General features: G+C 44.9%; 1 protein-coding gene across 1 annotated transcript in view; it reads left to right on the top strand.

The window, feature by feature from the left end:
• LOC111872165 overlaps nucleotides 1-20507 on the top strand; it is a gene marked incomplete at its 3' end in the record, with an annotated part of 196244 nt that overhangs the window by 150617 nt on the left and 25120 nt on the right. The window contains exon 3 of the mRNA XM_033754557.1: nucleotides 6682-6823. Within this exon, the coding sequence (XP_033610448.1) occupies nucleotides 6682-6823 (142 nt within the window). The remainder of the gene's footprint in view (nucleotides 1-6681; nucleotides 6824-20507) is intronic.

Genomic DNA, 20507 nt, shown 5'->3' with positions numbered 1-20507 from the left:
TCAGCCTTACGCGCCGGCCGCGCTTTACTCCCCAGGAAAATTATTTAATTAATTCCTGGTACTCATTTCTGTTAGAGGCTGAGTGAACCCCAGGGCCTAGTGCGGCTGGAAGGATTAGGTCAATTGAAAGAAATCCGCCTCTTCGAGATTCGATCCCGCGACCTTCCGGCTTGTAGCATAGCCCGTCAAACCAACTACGGCACGTCATTTCCCTTTCTACCTCTTTGTTTACTTCTGTTTACATTTTCGTTCCTTTTTGTGTAAATATTAATGCATAAGTGTTCCAGTTGGCAACCTGAAGTGTATTTCAAACGGTACACAGAAATTTTTGGGTTTGAGGCTCTCACAGAGGCCGCTGTCTTCTGGAATGCTGCGCTGTGTCCTGCAGTAGACGCTGACTGACGTTTAGGAGCAAAATATTGCTTCCTTCTTCGGATTTCAAGAATTACCCAAGCAAGTAACTATACAGAAGCAGGAGGTAATTAAATGCCAGAATGAATACATGGAGGGAACGGAAGTGGCATGAATGTCCAATACAAACTGCGTAGCAAAACAGACTTTTCGAGATTTGAGGTTCTTCTGGCAGTAACTTCGAAGATCGCGGTTTTCTGGTTTGCGCCACGTTGTTCTCTCGTAAATCGGCATAATTCTGCAACACACCTGCCCCTTCCATCTTCATGTCACCTCTAGTCTGACGTCACAAACCCGGTCACTGTTGTTAGAAGAGTCATTCAGAAAAATCGGCAAAAGACTTCGTGTATATCGAATGTATTCATTTTCTATATTGTACAGAATGCTCAAGAGAAAGGTAGCAATGATATCTGCAATCACTGGATATTAATATATAGTAATATTTTAAAAGCTGATCACAGTGGCCACGCCGTCTTCGCCCGCTCAAACACTGGGATCATGGGTTCGAATCCCACTTGGGGCATGGATGTCTGTGTACATTTATTCCGTGTCTGTGCCGTTCTGTGTGCAGGTAGCGGCCTTGCGACGGGCCGATCCCCGTCAAAGGAGTCCTACCGACTGTGTAAAAAGATCAGGCTTAAAAAGCGGCCAAGGTCGAAGAAAGGGCTATAGACCCATACATAGATGGAGGATGGACGGACAGACAGATAGATATTTTAATAAGGCTTGAGGTTAAGAAGAGTATTTATCTACTTAGATGTGGCAGCGTTCTGTTTGCCACCTGCTTTCACTCTGGTTTCTTGCTTGTCTTATTCTTCGACCCTGAAGATGGAGGCGATATTTTCCTCCAAAACGTCGATTGACTTTTATCGGCCTACACGGCATCGCATCCAAGAAGATAGACCTTTTCTATTCTATATATTTACGTTGAGTTATATTTTAGTAAGAGGGAGGACGTGGCACCGCAGAAGGGAGGCACAGAGTTGTTCACTAAATCACAGAATTTAATTTTTGGTAACCATCTTCGGTGCCTGGCGTCTTGAGTCAGAGCGTTTCAGTTGCCGATGCCGGAATCAGGAGCACAAGAAACGCGCCGTAGAAATTCTGTGTGCTGACATAGCATTCATAACTGCAAGAAAGGTTTTCCGGCCCAAGATGGATGGTGGTGGTCTGTGCTCTGAGTGTGCCCATTGCAAAGGGTAACCTGGCGCCTTTCAGACTTCCAGGAACTTCGCGGGATAGTCTGCCCCTCCCCCATTTCACGTGCCGTGTATTATTGAGGTTATGATCTCCTGTTCGAACCAATTTCGGGGAGTCCCCTCTGTGGTTGGCAGTTTAGGTGTATCGATTGCAAGATATGGGCTCATTACTGCTGTCAGATGTTATTTCTGCACCCCACTCTCTTTATCCATCCATCTGTCTGTCTGTCTATCTGTCTGTCTGTCTGTCTGTCTGTCTATCTGTCTGTCTGTTTATCTATGTCCTTCCGTCCGTCTGTCTATCCATCCATCAATCAATCAATCAATCAATCAATCCGTGTCTGCGCGCCTCTCTGTGTATGAATATATCTATATTTACTTGTCTGTCAGTCGATCAGTCTGCGTATCCTGTCCGTCTGTCTAGTGAATACTAGTTCGGAATAGGTGTAGGGGGAGGTTGTCCGTGTCCCGCAGTTTGGTGAGAGAGAGTGAGGAAAGCCACAGGACCTCAGAATGCCGGAACTCTGGGGTAAGACTTGAACACTGCAGGAATGCTACCCACTCTACTGCTACGTTCTGTGGTCGGTCCTCGAATGGGATTCTCAATGTTCGAAGGATATGCACGGGGTCAAAGAAATATATACCATATTAGTTGAAAAAAAGGTGACCTCCCCCTGTTTTTCCGATGTGAAAACCGGAAAGCGTTTATTATTTTTTTTTTTACAAAATTGAATATGTCGTTCAGTTCTCAGGGTTGTAACAAAATACGTGGAATTTATTCCATTAAGGAATGAAACAAATTCAGATTTAATCCCTTAAACGTAATTCTAGATATTTCACAAGTATCATCAGAATTAGCAGTTAGAGCCACTCATAATTATCTTCATATTTATTGTAAGGATCCTAAAATAAGGCAACCCCCCTTTTTTTCTGAGAGTCAGTATTCGAAAAAGGAAACCCCTTATATTCGGGCTATTACGGTGTATAGCAAGGAGTTCAAACAGCGATGGGCTTACGTCCTGGATGGTCTGGTTCCATTGTCGGCAGGAGAAAGAAATTGTTCCCTACTCCACAGCTAACAGATTGGCTCTGGGGTACATCTGCAGTGGGTACCGGGGATAAAGCGACCGGAGCGTGAAGTTGACCACTCATATGTAGTGTCCAGTTCAGGAATGTTGGAGCTACACCGTATGTGTTCGTAGGGCGCGTGTTACAAATCTTGGTTCTATGTAGAACTGATGCTGTGTAATGCAGTTAATTTATCCGACTGAAATTCCTGGGCCAGAACACGGCTATGATGAATGCTGAAAGGATCGGCTCGTGTAGCAGAGGAGGGACGTTTCCGTTCGGGGTCTGCTTGCTGCAGTACTGAGACTCGATACCTGCAGATGCACTGCCTTGGGTTGGATTGTGGAGACAGCGCAACAGTGGAACAAGTGTTACGTGCTCGGCGCAACATGCTTCCTAAGGTGTCCCCAGTCACCGCCATTAGATAGTAACCTGCGCCAGTTCAGTCCACCACTTCTCGGTTTGCTATCCTATTAAATTAATGCTCCACATTTTTGGAATTACGATTCGAAACTCGGATTTCGATTTGCGCCATATTGTAATGATCTGCGGTTGTTAATTAACCAATTTTGGTAGGATTATTTTTTCCCGATGCCGGTCACGGTAGCCGAGGNTTGTCGCTTGCAGATTTCTTATACTTTTTTTCTTCTGCCCTGAAGATGGGGGCGATACGTTCCTCCGAAACGTCGGTTATCACCACATATACACGGTGCCAAATCCCAGAAGACTGCTTTCTTCATAGTCACCGCCGTGAAAGCCTCAAATCTTACAAGTTTTTCTGTGTTCGTATACAGGTAGAGGCTTTGGGACGAGCTGATCACCAGCCCAGGGTTTCCTGTCGAACGCCTAAAATCTAGTAAACCGAAGTGAAACAGAGAGTTTCATGGAGGTAGGCCAAGCCCCAAATTGGGGCTGTAGCAAAAAAAAAATCCCTATGTCCTAAGTTTGTGAAATTAAGTTAGTTATTTTAAATATTTTTATTTAAATGTTTAGGAAGCCGGGATAGCTCAGTCGGTATAGCGACTGGCTACGGACTGGACGACCGAGGGGTCCGAGTTCCGACTCACGGTGGGGGCAAGAATTTTCACGTCTCTACGTCGTCGAGACCGGCTCTGGGGTTCCACCCAGCCTACTATCCAATGGGTACCAGATGCTCTTTCCCCTGAGGTAAAGCGGCAGGGGCGTGAAGCTGACCACTTACCTCCAGTTAGTGCCAAGGTCAAGAAAAATGTGGATCTATACATACATTTCCACATACGCCTTCATGGCGTAGTGCTTAGTACAGTGCAGGGACAACTTTTACCTTCTACCTTTACTTTAAATGTTTAATGATGTAATTTTATGTACTCGTATTGATTCGATACAGAATATCGATTCGTAGAGCACCTTGAATTAAAATATCGAAGAAAGCTGAACAGCAGGAACGTAACGGATTCCGTAAAATGTGTGTTTCTTGACTAACTGGGCTACTGTCAGCTTCGCAAAATGACTCAGTTGCAGCGAGATGGCACAGTTATGTTCTACTCGAAGCAAAGCTAATGGAGAGTAGAGGTACTACACTCCTTAAACGAGTTGTTGGGTTCGAGGTTTTCACGGCTGTGGCTATTAAGAATATATACTTCTCGGTTGTGACGCCGTGTAGTTCAGAGAGATATCGACGTTTCGCAGGAACGTATTGCCTCCATGTTCACTGTCTGAGAAGGCAGCAAGCTGACTTCAGCTGAGGCGTTCCATACAGAAGACGGTACTCGTAATGTTTTTCAGTTACGCGAGAAAACTTGAATTTCGTAATTAGTACAATTATTGTGTTTGTGGGCATTATCAGTCGCCCTGCTTTTATTTAAAACACATCCTCTCCGACACGTTGTGTGTTTTAAATAAGCGGTACGATGGATTATGTCCACAAACAATAATTGTATTAATATACCATTGTCACAACTTTTAAATTTTTATTTCTATAGATTAGTAATAAAAAAAGGTAGAGCTATCCCTTTAAAATGCCGTGGAGGCCCAAAGGGTTGTGAGACGTCGAGGCTCCAACATATTATCTAGACATTCGGCAGGTTGTCATTATATTCCTGCTGCTCTTTAGCCCCAAGGTAAAAAAAAGGTAAAGCTATCCCTGAAACAGGCCGTGAAGGCCCATAGGGTTGTGAGGTTGTCAGCCTTACGTGCCGACCGCCTTTCACCCCCAAGAATATTCCTGGTACTCATTTCTGTTAGAGGCTGAGTCGACCCGAGGGTCATAGTGCGGCTGGAGGGATTAAAAAAATTAAAAATAATCCAGTGACCTCATCAGGAATCGAACCCCCGGCCTCAACCTACTACACCACTGCGTGCCCCCATTCTTAATTAGTGCTCTTGCTTACTTAAATTTGAATCTACCGTGTATTTTGATGTTGACAATGAAAGCAACCGTGTCCCGGACGTAGAACTAGTATACTTCTGCCTGTTAGCTGTATGACAAGTAATAACTCTGAAGCTGTGCTGTGTTTGGAACGTCATTTATGTTTTTATCATCTCAGTGTACAGGTGAAGTTCTGAACTGGCGTAAACTTTCAGGAGCTGAAGCTGAAGGGGTTCAGGACACACAGGGAGAGACATGCCTTTATCGAGATGGGACGGACGCTCCATTAGCATTCTGAATGGCAGCAGAGCTCTCTTGTTAAACTGCAGTCCTCTGAGAAGCTAATAAAATGCGTTCACCGGACCATATAAATGGACCATGTTTATGTCTTTGAGTTGCGAACACAATTTGTGAATGAAGGAGCAGGTTGTTTTAAGGGCGCTGTCAGTGTAAAAACCGTACATCATGGGGCTGCAGCAGTTGGTAGAATGGGAATTGGCAGGGGAAAGCCAGGTACTCGGAGAAAGCCTGTCCTTGTCCTTCTTTGTCCATCATAAATCCCACGTGACATGACTTGGGATTGAACTCTGTACCNGGGTCAAGAATTTTCTCCAAGTCGTCCAGACGGGCTTTGTGTCCCACCCGGCCACCTATCAAGTGGATACCGGGGGTAAAGCGGCAGGGGCGTGAAGCTGGCCACTCATTTCTAACTGGTGTTGAGGTCACTCCGTCGGTCACGTAGCCGAGCGGTCTAAGGCATGCACTGTCTTCGCTCGCTCGGAAGCCGGGATCGTGGGTTCGAATCCCACTCAGAGCATGGATGTGTGTGTGCGTTTTTCTGTGTTTGTGTACAGGTAGAGGCCTTGCGACGAGCTGATCACCTGCCCAAGGGTCCTACGGAATGTGTAAGATCTAGGAAAACTGAAGCGAACGGAGAATTTCATGGAGGCAGGCCTAGGCCCAATGGGGCTGTAGTGCCAAGGAAAAAAAAAATACATCCACTCCCCCATACGTCTTCATGGCGTGGTACTTGAAGCACAGGGACAACTTTACCTTTAGTAGTATTTTTTTATTATTGCTGGTGGAGTGGGACTAAGTCCCTTGTACTACGATCACCTCTGACCTATTGTTCCAGCACCAGATGATAGGTGAGGGTGATTGTGGAACAATTGGTGGAATGAAGATTGGCAGTGGTAACCATGGCCATAGTGCGGCTGGAAGGATTACATTATTTGAAAAATCCAGTTACCTCATCGGGATTCGATCCTGCGACCATCCGACTTGTAGCATAGTGCCTCGACCAACTACGCTACCGCGTATAGTAGCAATAGTAATAGTGATAGCTCGTTCGGTATAGCGACAGGCTACGGCCTGGACGTTACATTCCCAGCAAGGGGCAAGGGCTTATTATCTACTCCACAGCGTCTAGACTGGATCTAGGGGCCCTACCCAGCCTCCTATGCAGTGTGTACCCGGGGATATTTTCCCTCAGGGTAAAGTGACCGGTGCGTGAAGGTGACCACTCACCTCCAACTATTTCCAAGGTCAAGAATATGTGTATCTATACATTCACTCCCCCGTACGTAATTATGGCGTAGTGCTAAACTAACCTCAAATACAGAAATTCAGTTTCAAACTTCATTGTTATGTTCGCAGGGGCTGTTCTTCTACGTACCTGGAGCCCGAACCGCCGCCTCCCCCTCCGCCTTTTACCCAGCAACGGGATATCGCACACCTAGCGACCCGGTACCTGGAGGACAATGTAAGGACGTGGATTAACCCAAGAATATACGCAAAGGTAAGTGAATTATATAGTAGCTATAGACCGGTAAGGAGGAACACGTCTCTCTTAGACATCTGAAGTGATTTGAAGGTGTGTTTTTCGTCCTAAATTTAGGTAGTACCCAAATAATGTTGTTCAGACTTTCATCGAAACAGATTGTTCTTCTGTAGGCCTCCACACAGACACACACGCACACGCACACACACAACACAACACAACACAATACAGCACAACACAATACAGCACCACGCAACACAACGCAACACAACATAACTCCACACACAACACAACAGTGCAGCACAAAACACACACACAAGTGTAATGTGGCGGTGATATGGAAGCTCCGAAATTACGCAATTTAGGGTTAACATAACAACGAATTGTAGAGTCTTAACACGTTTCATGAACGTAAGTCATGTATTGAGTCACGTACGAGCAAGAAGTCTTTGGTTTGACATGATGTCTAATGGAATAATTGTGCGTGCTATTCGAGGGAGTGGGAGTTAAATTTCGATCTCGACGTTTCATTCGATAACATGTAGGACTGGAAAGGAATGTAGGAGAAAGAGGGGAGATCAACGGTAGGAAATTTTATGTCAGAAATGATGAGACTTTCTGTGGAATTGTAAACGGCTGTTACACTCCTGTCCTGTGGACAGATTTAGAGTCACAGCCGTGACTGTGAAGAATACTATCTTATAGGATGTGACGCCGTGAAGTCTGGTAAAGGCTTGCCAAGAAACGTGCAGTCACCATGTTCAGAATCTAAATGTAAGTCTGACAAGGAATTCGCCAAGCTTGCTATTTATATCTTGCTGGATACTTGCCAGCCTTATTCAAAAACCCTGAAGTTGGAGGAAGTGTATTCCTCCGAAACTGCGGTTAACGTCTACCAGACTACACTGCGTGACATCCTCGAAGACTATGTTCTTTATAGCCAGTACCTTATGAACTTCAAATGTCACAATTTCCCCATCGTTGCTAGGCGACGGCACGATAGAAGCGTTACCGCGGAAACGAATACACATGCAACAGTAGAATTGTTGGGCGCGTCGTATTCCTTGCGCCACCTCTGTGGTCTAGTGGTCAGAGTTTCTGCTTACAGATCCAGAGGTCCGGGCTCGATCCCCGGCGCTACCAGATTTTCTGAGAAGTAATGGGTCTGGAACGGGGTCCAGTCAGCGTCGTGAGGATAATTGAGGAGCTACTTCAAGGAAATAGCGGCTCCGGTGTAGAAGACCGAAATTAACGGCCGTGGGGATGCGTTGCGCTGACCATGCGACACCCTCAATCCGCTAAAGTTGGCACTAACTTCGCCGACAAGCGGCGGTCGCTCGGTCGGTATAGTCCGCTTGAGGACTACAGGCCACGGAGTTTGTATGTTTGTTCTCTTTTTTACACGTGTATCAAAGGAAAGTAGGCTTTTAGTACTTCACAGAACTTCTTGTTTTGTGGACTTTTTACGACGATATGAATTTAAAAAAAGCGACCGTGGCCTAATTTAGGTACTGTCGCGGGATTTAGGCGAAGGACTGAAGAAAGCTTCGACAAGGTTCAATATAGCCAGCTTCCAGTTCGAGATTCGAACCCAGCACCATACCGGCACAAGTTTTAAGGTGTCATCGCTACGCTAACCTGTTCGGGCAAAATTCTGTTTTTTTATATTATTATAGAATTGTTAATCAACATATTCAGTACCAACGTAAAATATTTCTTATTTATGTCAAATTAAAGAAATAGAAATGTCGCATTTACTTACAGCGATGTGCTGGATGTATTGTGTGACCGTTTGGGGCGCCCCGGTGTGGGAGTTTTATGTAACTTGTTAAGTGGGGACCTGGAGAAGAGAAGATTCATCCACGTGACTTATCAGCATCCGTGACACGACCACCAATTCGACAATTTACGAGTGCATCTGACATGTAGCCATTGTCTGCTAAGGAATGCAGCCCGATGTGTTTCAGGATGGCCAGAAAATTTAGGGAGACCACCCGATGCACAAGTTTTGTTATTTCAACAGCGTTTCTCTCATTTGGACAAGGAATTATGTATCCGCCTGGCCTTTCTATTTGCCAATGTATTCACACGGCTTCACTGCTATACACGTCTTTAGCCGTAATTGATGTCCTCCTTTGAAACAAAGGAAGTTTATTTGGAAATAAATTATGATCAGTAAGCAGCCGAGTGACTCTCAGTTGCAGCTGCCATAATTTGGCTGTAAGATCTGCAGAGGTGAAGCTAACTGACCGACTGACCATTCAAATATTGGCTGCTTCCATCGATACCTTGCATTGACCACAACATTTTTTTTCCTGTGGCGCTACAGCCCCCAATTTGGGCCTAGGCCTACCTCCATGAAACTCTCCGTTCACTTCGGTTTACTAGATCTTACACATTCGGTAGGACTACTTGGGCGAGGGATCAGCTCGTCGCAATGCCTCTACCTGTAGACAAACACAGAATAATCGCAGACATACATCCATGCCTTGAGTGGGATTCGAACCCACGAGCGAGCGAAGGCAGTTCACGCCTTAGATCGCTCGGTCACTGTAATCGGCAAATTACAGCTCATATTAACCCGTAATTGGAGCCGATCAGCATAGCGGTAACCCACTAACTGACTGACTGACTTCGCGAAGCTGAGTCCGTCTTTAATGCGTGCGAGTTATTCAGCTGCCGAAGCAAATCCCCTACATTCTGTGGAATCTCAAGGTTCATTACCACGTTCACGAGAGCTTTCCACTAGTCCCTATCCTGAGCCAGATGTATCCACTTGATACCACCGTATGTAACCCTCTACGCTCGGTATTCTGGAGGTTCTTGGTTCGGATCTCAGCAAGGACAACACCTATCCTGACAGGTGTTTCATGGTTGTCCTCAGTTCCTCTAGGCGAATGCGTGATAGCACTTCGCTTCTTCCTATTCCTTGGTCCGTGCAGTACCCTACATCGCTATTCAGCCTGGCTAGTGACTCATGCTTACTCATGCAGCTGAGCCCTTCTGGAGGAGCCACCAGTTCTGCAGCTACTCAAAAATTTCCCAGCATTTCATGGAACCCGAAGGTTCATTACCGTGTTCACAAGAGCCCTCCACTGGTCCCTATCCTGAGCCACATCAGTCCAATCCATACCATCCTATCTCTCTAAGATCCAGTTAGTGACAGCACCGTAAACTAGGGCAGCAGAGTAATCCTGACCTTTCGTAGCTGCATGCAGGCTCAGTTCCCGCGGGACTCACATATTCACAATATTCAACTGTGAAGGGTGGCAGAATACCTATATATATGGCGCCCATCGTCTCGCATTCCTAATTGAATTATTTTAGCATAATCCCTAATGAATATTTAAGATGTGCACATTAATATGAACTTTAGTCTTCATGGGTCGATGCCTTTAACCCTAGCTTTCTCCCGTAAGGAAGGAGAAGATTCTATGTTCATTCTACTAGAGACCGTCCCTGGGACCCATACAGTCTATTGAACAATGGGTACCAGGGACATTTTCTCCGCCTTTTAGGACAGGTTGAGAATGCATGGAGCTGTACCGTGACTCCTCCATACGTATTCATGTGCCATTCATAGAACACATGGAGCAGAATAAGTCGCGTGGTAAAGCCGAGTGACTGTTACACGGAAATGAAGTTCGAACCTACTGCAGACTTCCGTGAGAGTGGTGTTTCCTGTTTCCCCGCAGAGCCGATTGGTGACGGCGCGTCTTTCTAAACGTTTACTTCAGCGTCCATGAATTATACGTCATTGGATTAGGGTGCAACAGTAAGTAACGACGAAACAAGCGCGATGCATATCCGATGCTGAACTAAGAAATAGACTGAGGGTGTTCGAGAACAGGGTGCTCAGGAGAATATTTCCACCCAAGAGGGATGAAGTGACAGGAGGTTGGAGAAAACTTCATAATGAGGCGCTTCATAACTTGTACTCTTCGTCAGATAGAATGATCAAGGCATGAAGGATGAGATTGTTAGGGTATGTAGCACGCAGGTAGAGAAGAGGAAGGCGTACGGGGTTTGGTGGGAAAGCTGGATCATCCTAAGGCAGTTTATATGATATATCGCTCGTTATTGAAATTATATTCTAATTTCCGTGGCATGTAGTCCGAAAGCGATTTATATTGACCGAGCGACCGCCGCTTGTCGGCGAAGTTAGTGCAAACTTTAGCGGATAGAGGGTGTCGCGTGGCCAGCGCAGCGAATCCCCACGGCCGTTAATCTCGGTTTTCTATACTGGAGCCGCTATTTCTTTGAAATTGCGTCTTAATTATCCTCACGAGGCTGAGTGGACCCAGTTCCAGACGCACTGCTTCTCAGAAAATCTAGTAGCTCCTAGAATCGAACCCGGGACATCTGGATCTGTAGACAGGAACTATAACCACTAGACCACAGAGGCAAAGTAACTTAAATTTCGTTACCGATTTCTACGTCTCATTATATTAAGAATTGTAATATTAGCCACAAAGGTTAAAACTTTCTTTCAAATCTGTCAGAATTTTTATTTTTTTACTATTAATTATTAATTTTACACCGAAATTATTTTGAAATGAAGTAAATGTCCGTGGTGATACGTCGCTGAGTAGAGGGTAGTTTCTTATCTTGGGAGTGGGCGTTGTGTTTACCGCCACCTATGAACCGATTGTGTAGATAATGTGGGGAACCTCAACGTCTCACAACCCTATGGACCTTTACGGCCTGGTACAGGGATAGCTTTACTTGACTTTTTTTACTTTGTCCTGACGTAACGAAAATTTGGAATGTATCAGCAAGGAAGACACTCTACAGTGCCATCAGCGATATACAATTGCTAATATTTTATTGTTATGTTCTGTTCAACAGAAAATCTCCCATTCGCCCTTGTTCTTCATATTCGAAGCCCCGCGATATTGAAATTTGGATGATCATCGTCAAATCTGTTCTAATTTCCTATTATATTGGAAGATCTGGATTATACCTTCCCAGCAATCGCATGACCCACCGGTCTACAAATGATAGATGGGCCGCTAGACAAAATCCTTCAGAATCCCAAGGGATAGTGAGCCGAAGTTGTGATGTCTGCTATTGAACCCGCGGGATGTATCACTACAATAGCTGTTGGCGCTGTTTATATTTGCTAAATGGAATTCTGGATAACCACTTTCTGTCTGTTATTGTCGTTCTAGTAACAATGGGCAGTTGATTGATGACGAATGAGAAGGGAAGGCGAAGCAATACTTGGGGCGGGGCAATAGCCCCTGTTTGTGGTATGAATAGCCTGTGTTAAGATGCGCTGTACTTTGAATCCTTGTGTACCCAGCTACCCAGCTGTTTTGAAATGATGCTTCCTTTTGGACGAGATGATGGGTTTGACTGCTACTCGTCACTCACCCCTCTACTGGCATTGACTGGAGGGGACACTTAGTCGCCAGGTCGCCAAATCGCCTACTTCCCTTTCGTTACGTACTGAGTATTTGATACGACTCGGACCTCAGAAAACAGCGCGTCAGACGTTTCTACTGTTGATGCGTATATATTCGTTGCAACGAGTAGTTGCCCAGCAGCGGCACGAGAACGTGTTGCCTGGCAACAATGGAAGGAAGACAAAGACAGGAAGGTGATCTTGTAAGCTTATTTCTGTTTTCTTTTCTTTTTTTTTTTTCTAAATGAGGAAACCAAGCTAAAAACGGAGTTCTGAGAGAGAATATGAAACAGAAGGCTAACTGCATTAGTACTCTTCAAACAGGCAGACACTGAGGTAGACCGAGAAAAATCTCTGTAAGAATGTATAAAATGTTTGCCTAGATTACAGGCGACATCCTCCCCGATACCGCTCCAGAGAATTACCAATACGCGAAATCGCTTGATCTGTGATATTATTGTAATTTGGATGGACACAGCGTTGCTAGGTAACTGACCGCGAAACACCTCGCAACCGAATACACGCAAGGCAACAATGGGAGTGCGGTGTTTTCTGTGTTTTCGGCGCCATAACGAATGCTATGCGATCGCTTGGTAAACACGTTTCAAAAATAGAGAGACTGTTTTCTGCGTGGTCGGTGCGAAGGCTTTATAGCGAGATTCCAGGAATAAACCCGTGTGGTGGTGTGGAGGCGGCGTCGAATACCTCCACCGTGACCCTGCGAGTCGTAGGAGGCGACGAAAAGGGAAGTCTCAAATCGGAGACAGTAAAATATGGTCGCGAGTCCCAAGGGACTCGGACCCGAGAAAGACTGCGCTGGCAAGGGCCAGCGCCATAAGACAGACCCGTCCTCTCGTCAGAGAGGGCGCCCCACAAAAACAAGACCATAAATGTTAAACAGTAATAAATATCTGGTCATGAACCCCAGATGGGGCTCGACACCAAGACTTACGGACTGACTGACCGTCAGTCGCAATGTGACTTCGACTTCGAAACCCGTGTGGAGGCGGGTTCGTTTACCTCCACCGTGACCCTGCGAGTCGTAGGGGGCGACGAGAAGGGAAGTCTCAAATCTGAGAGAGTAAAATGGGACTCGGACCCAGGAAAGACTGCGCTGGCAAGTGTCAGCAGCCTATACAAAAGGCAGGCCCGTCCTCTCGTCAGAGAGGGCGCCACACAAAAACAAGACCGTAACTGTCTGGGGCTCGACATCAAGACTTACTGACTGACTGACTGACTGAAGGTCAGTCGTAATGTGACTTTGACTTTGAACCAAGTAGTATTAGGGAGTTTTGAGGAGTAGTTAAATGTTTTAAGTGACAGCCACGGGAAGTTCGTCGTGTGAAGACTTGGCTTGTAGTTGGAAGACATTAATTATGTGTAATACTTGGAGTGATTTTAATCGCTAGTTTCTGTGTTTGAGATACATTACCAAGAGAGGACTAGCGTGCGTGTAACAGTGGATTATGAAGTGTATGTAAATCAGCGATAGCGCAATATCTAAGTGTAACTAAAAAGAGTGTGTAACCAAGCTGCTAATGAAGCCGGTAATCCGAACTAGAACCCATCATTTCGTCACGCGTATCCCCCAACACGTGACATTATTTCCAAACTTGCGTCGGTATATCTGGTTTCTAGATCCGCCGCTATGCGCGCCACCTGAGTTGTGTTGATTTGCTCGTCTGCTGTATCCGGTGAAGTCCTGTATTCTTTCCTACGACACCCTTATCTTCTCGTACTAATTGAAATTCTGATTGAATGAAGAGCAGACGTGGAAATAAGTTACGTGCTCGCCGTTTCACGTTTTCTAACGACAAAAGAAATTACAGACCCGATAAGAAAGCGTCTTTTTTACAGCATAAAGGGACTTCCAACTAAGATGACAGAGCTCTTAATATGGACATTCCTTTCATCATTTACGAGCGGCGATAAAAAGCCAGTAGGACGCTTTTAATTGCGAAAAAGAATATTCATTCGAGAATAAAACATTTTATTAAACTCGCAAGGAGGCCATATCATTAAAACCTGCTCATAACTTGTTTATGACTCCCAGTTTTCATTAAGATGTGGAATTTCGAGCGTGTAAATGGGCAGTTTTCCTCTACCATTACATTGAGACTTAGTATGAAACTTAAATTCATAAATTTATCCCCATGTGGAAGGAAGCACACATTGTCTGTTGTTTATACAGTTTCTTGGATATGATGTAGTATCGTACGATATATCATCGTCGTTCTGGAAGAACCTGCTGCATCCATCTTGAAAAAACAGTGGAATTTTCCATCGAAACATTGGTGACAATATAGCGCACAACACAGCACGACATCCCACTGTGCCTTGACCTACATAGTCGTCACCCATGGTGGGTAGCCAGCGACTAATCGCTTGAGCTATGGCGCGGCCAATTTTTGAGTAGCTATACGTAGGGACCCATGAGCATTGTTTGCGAGTAACTCTGCATAGGAACCCATGGAGCATAGAATAACTATATTCTCGAATATAGACAACGAGACACAAAAGTCGAAAATAAATCTTAACGTGTTATTGTGTTAAGGAATTTTTGGACGTACTTTGCATATGGGTTTCTGTGGAAATCCAAAATATTATGAATTTGAGCTGGGGTTTTCACCCTTCCCCTCCGCCAGGAGCTGTCACGAGGAACTCCCACTAATGTCTTCAGAGAGAAGCTGCTGTAACGCATTGTATTTCTCCGGTTGTCTGCGTGGGGAAGCGATGACTGCATCCGCTGAGTCATGCGCGGAGAACATATATCTCAGAGCCGTGTATGGATGGTCACATAAACCGTAGGCTAAGCATCATTAAACGCTCCCTTCTGAACAAGTTAACCAAGTAATGACGCTTTATATTGCTACTTCATCGTCTTTTTTTATATGCGTACATATAGGAGTACATTCTGTGCTGTCCAGACTACGGAATTGCTGCGCATTTGTTTCATGAAGGGGTGACTGATAGAACACGCATATGGATTTTATTGCTTCTTACGGTTTGGATGTTGAGTTATAACAGTGGGACCACAGCTTGGATATTCCTTTCTTAACCGTGGTGTGCCCTGTTCATAACTTCTGAAATAGGTGACCGAACTATTCTTGGATGTTGCATCTGAGGTTCTCACAGCTGTGACTATGAACAGTACTGTCTTCTGGAATGTAATACTGTCTAGTAAAAAGGGTAAAATTTGTCCCTGTACTTAAATAATCAAGCACTGCGCCATGAAGGCATATGAGGAGTGGATGTATAGATCCACATAAGCTGGAGGTAATTGGCCAGCTTCACGCTTCGGTCGCTTTACCTCCTCGGAGGTAAAGCGACCCAATGGATAGGTGGTTGGGTGAACCCCAGAGCCGCTGTGGACAACTTTGAGAGGAGAAAATTCTTGACCCTACCGGGACTCAAACTCTGACCTCTGGGTCATCCAGCCCCATCTACCAGAGGCGTTAGAGACTATTGTTGGGCGGGAAATGTCCTTTATAATTTGGCTCAGAGGCCTCATTGAGGCATGAGGTTCTTTTACGTGCCGCAAAGCTATGACACGGGACCCACGGCTTAAAGTCCCTCCCGGAGGACTTGTTCCCTGAATTTTTCCGCCCTTAAAAATTCCACGACCTCCGCCGGGTTTGAACCCGCGTACCTTGAGTCATGAGGTGGGAACGTTACCCCTAGACTACGGAGGCCGCTTTTGTGACGGGTTGCTCAAAGCATTAAAATGTGGCACCAGAAAGCCCCGTGTAACGCGAACAACAATAGAACTTCGGTTACTTAGTAACGAAGGTCTCAGTAGTCACAACAGAGGAACTGTTGAAGACGTCTCCTAGGCAACGGATACAGAAACGGGCGGTTACATCGGAGACGCGAAAAGAGAACCGTTGAAAGAGGTTCGACCAGAATCTACCTCAGGGAAAGAACTGACTAAAAGAGAGCAGAACACAACAGAAGAATACAGAAGGATAAAGAAGAGAAGACTAGAGGCCAATGGAAGATCCAGACAACAGAGGGAGATTCGTTATCCAGAAGGAGTCAAATGCACGAACTGTTGTAATCAAGTGAAATTGTAACAGAGACGCGCAGTAAATCCAGTCAGTGGAATGTAGAACTCACAGTATCAGTCACGCATGCCCCTCCCCTACACGTGACAGTGTATTGTAGCATTTGAGATCCGGACAGCTGTGACTATGGGATGTGATGGCTTGTTACCGACGTTTCGGAGGTACGTACTGCCTCAATTTGCAAGGTCTGGTTAATCAAGCAAGAACAGCAAGTGGTCAAGTCTCCTTCTACCGGTCTTACACTGCGTCATATAATTCCACATTTTACACGTGTCTTGTAACAATGTGGACGAAAATATCCTTTGCAAATATACGAATATATTAATCAACAACTCTCAGTGTTTTGCGTCTTGCGTTCCACAGCTTTCGTTACCAAAGTATCATAGACCGACAACAATGCAGAGCTACTACTGAGGAGTTAGGAATGAGCCCGACGTTTCGGAGGAACATATCGCCTCCATCTGCACAGTTGAAAAGAAATCCGACCAAGGAACTACCAGTAGCAAGCTGCTCTGCTTACTGCACGCTTCACGCTGACTTCTTTCTCCCCAAATATGGAGGCTACTTGTTCCTCCGAAACGTCGGTTTAGTTTTAGCGAAATATACGGCGGTATATCCCAGAATATAGAAAACTTAATGGTGTGGTCTGTTTTGTACTTCAGCAAGCTGCGAGGAATTTTTCTTTTAATGGGAATGAGCACCCACCCCCCTCCCACCCTGGTGAATGCGTCTTGTGATCGGCATATTATTATTCACCGAAGCGAGAAGAAATTGATGATGCAAGAGAGAGAGAGAGAGAGAGGAGGTGATGATATGAAGAGTGAGGGGGAATTTCTGTGCGTGTATTAAGGGGATATTTGGAAGGGGGGTTATATGTGTGTGTGGGTGGGTGTTTTTAAACGAGTTAGTTAAAAATGGCGGAAGGAATACTTTTGAAGGAGGGTTGCTTGGAAATAAGAAGAGGGTTTGTGACCAGATCTGATACTGTATATATGGGAGTTAACCGAATGCATTCTCATGTAAAAATATGTCTTTCACCCCAGTGAATTGAAAGATTTATCCAGTAACCTCCCCTTTTCTTACCCTCTTCTTCTAACCTCTCCTTTCTTCCACACCATGGCCCACCCCATCATCCCTTGGAACATATAACGTATGGGTTTCATGGCCTACTCTGACTCGTTCTTTATTACAGAAGTTATTGTAATGTGCTCCCACGATTTCGAGTCATTTCCATATAGAACAAAGTCTGTGAGTTAGTTATTGGTAGGCCACCGGTCTTTACGATGTTACCTAGTACTCAGAACATATCATCCCTTAAAATATGGCAGCTTGACAGGTGCACAAGCCTACAGTGTTATGGAAAAGAGAGATAAGTAGAAATTAGCGAAAACGAGAGAAGTGTGCGACGGAATTATCCTTATTAAAATGAGCAACGAAGACAAATTATTGTTTTCTGAACGGTATCCATCGTCCTAATTTAATTTGAAACACACGTTTCAGAGACTGGATTCTGTCTCCGTCTTCAGGTGGAACTTAACTCAGTTGGGCCAAATCCTATCTCCCAACGCGACCTGAGTCTGAGTCTTATATTACGACTGAATGTCAGTCTGCCAGTCTCTCTTGGAATAAAGCGCCCATCTGGGGCTTACGACCAGATTTTTATTAGTGTCAGTTGCGGGCTTGTTGATATGGGGTGCTGTCTCTGACGAGAGGACGGGTATGTCGTTTACAATTGCTGCTGGCCTTTGCCAGCGCAGTCATTCTCGGGTCCAAGTCCCGTAGGACTTTGGACCATATTATTTCGTCTTAGATTCGAGAGTTTCTCTTTTTGTTGCCTCCTACGACTCGCAGGGCTACGGTGGAAGTATTCGACCCCGCCACCAACACAAATGGGATATACGTATATAACCCAAGCACAACGTAAGCCATCTGCGAGAGTTAAAACAAACATTAAAAATGATTGAAAAAACTCCACACACGTGAGGACTCGCACCTATGTCCATGCACTATTTCACGGCTATTGTTGTTAAAATCGGAGTACTATCAGAATAGAAGTCATCGCTAAAGGGGCAAGTTCTCTGTATGGCTCCAACATAGAGACAATCTGCACTGGACGGGGTTGTGTCTATAAGAACAATTCTTTCTGTTTAATGCTGTGATTATATGCTGAGGTAAATGCATTACTGCATGGACTTCGTAAGTTATATTTTCTTGTCCTGTATAGTGGAATTCAGTGACCGAACCCTGTTGGTCGAAACATCGCAGAATTATTTATTATTAGTTTCCGAAAGAAGCGTACACCCAAACACATTTATGATATTTAGTGGTGTGGGGACAGCTTTCAGTCGAATAACCTGAATGGAAGACATCACTTAGAAGATGCAGACGTAAATGGAAGGACCATATTAAAGTGTACATTAAAGGAGTATTTTATGATCTTGTATGAGGACGTGGTTTGAATTCATCTAAGAATATGAACCATTGGGGTGTTCTCTGATGGTCATGATGAAAATCCAGGTTCCATAAAATGTTCGAGATGTTCGTAGCTAGCTCAGCAGAGATGTGGCGCCTATTAAGAAGGACAAGCTCACCCTCTTGTTGAAGAGGAAGCCCTATTTCCAAACACTTAAACGGAACGAATTTGGTCGTGGGTCTCCGACGGAGCCCGAAACCAAGAATGACTGTGCTGACGAGGACCAGAAGCAATTTACTGCTGCTCTGTGCTGTGCTCTGGTAGCTATTGGAGAAGGATTCTTCTTGCTGGAGCAGAAACCGGCGCTGAACCTCTCGTCCATCAACGTTTAAGGAGATCGCCTAGTCACTCAGTCCCGTTGCCTTTCGTGCACTTCGTGAATGGGCGCTGATTGAAGAGAACTGACCGAGGGAGAACACAAGACTCGTTGGGAGGGAACTGAAAGAACCTTCTAACAAATAACTAGTTTTGCCCTCTTCTATCGCCTGGGAAGTTTGTTTGGTGCGCGAAACAGCATTTGCATGTGTCATTCAAATTGCATTCATCTGCCTACCGCCTCAGAAGCTTTTGTTTCTGAGGCGTGGTCATACAGACAGTGATGCGTTATAATACTGTAGCGTGTAGAGCCGTTGCTATGCAGTGACCGCGAGATGGGTTCTGGGCAACGAGTCAACGCGGGGTTTTATACTGGGTCCGTGATGAGATGTAAGCAAGAGATAAGGTTAGAGCTTGCTCAGAGTCACTTCAGTTGTAGGATATTCGCAGGACTGTAACGACTTGAGCGCAGAAGCTGTAGAATCTCCATTGTTAAGATCCGTCACCAGGAAACGACTAGTGAAAGCAGAATGAGAATACTTTGCATGTGATCTGGTGATTTGTAAAGTGTGTGGATAGCGTTATAATTACTTGCAGTTAGAGGTGTCAGTAAATCGGGCCACCTGTTCAAACCCCGTCTATAGTCACACATACTACGTGACAATATCAATTGCACACAATAATACAATTCCGTCGACAATGTAACTATATACGAAGAGGTACGATCGTGTTCCTACGAGCCGAGCTTGATTGCGGGGTGCTTCAGTTGTAAGAAGACGAGACTGTACATCTATTGATCTCTGGCATGTAGCGTTGCCTGCCGTATGCGTTCATTAATTCACTTATACTTTGCATTCATTTCATTTCGAAATTGTGAGCAAGTGGAAGTCTTGCAGACAAGGCGGCGAAGTGCCTGTCTCTGAGAGTGCATTTGGTGCACGAGCTTTCTGTGATTAGCACAGCACAGTCTGAAGATGTCCATCTTTTGAAAGGGAAAGTTGGCACCTGTAAATCTTAAGATCTCTTCCGTAACCTCGGGAAATACGTCGAACAGAATCTTGCACTCCACCTCTGCGACATTTAATGTTGGTTTTTGTACGGTATTGTATTTGTTTATTTGTTTTTTGTATATATGCTGTGTTGTATTTATTTGTTTTGCGTACATTGCTATATTTATTTGCAGTGTTATATGTATTTGTTTATGTACGGTCTTATATTGCTTCTTTGTGTATGTCCGGTGTTATACTTATTTGTTCTTTTGCTTACAGTATTGTACGTGTTGGTTCTATACGTCCACTCTTCTGTACGCCTTAATGGCGTAGTGCTTAATTCGTTGATGAAAGGGCCAACTTTACCGTTTTACGGTATTGTAGTGCTTCTTTATTTATACTTTTTTTGGCTTGTTTTGGACGTCATCCATCGTCTGGTACGTAAAAGACAAAA

The sequence above is a fragment of the Cryptotermes secundus genome, unplaced genomic scaffold (genome assembly GCF_002891405.2).
Source record: "Cryptotermes secundus unplaced genomic scaffold, Csec_1.0 scaffold581, whole genome shotgun sequence".
NCBI classification, from domain to species: domain Eukaryota; kingdom Metazoa; phylum Arthropoda; class Insecta; order Blattodea; family Kalotermitidae; genus Cryptotermes; species Cryptotermes secundus.
This window is presented reverse-complemented; position numbering and strand designations above follow the sequence as displayed.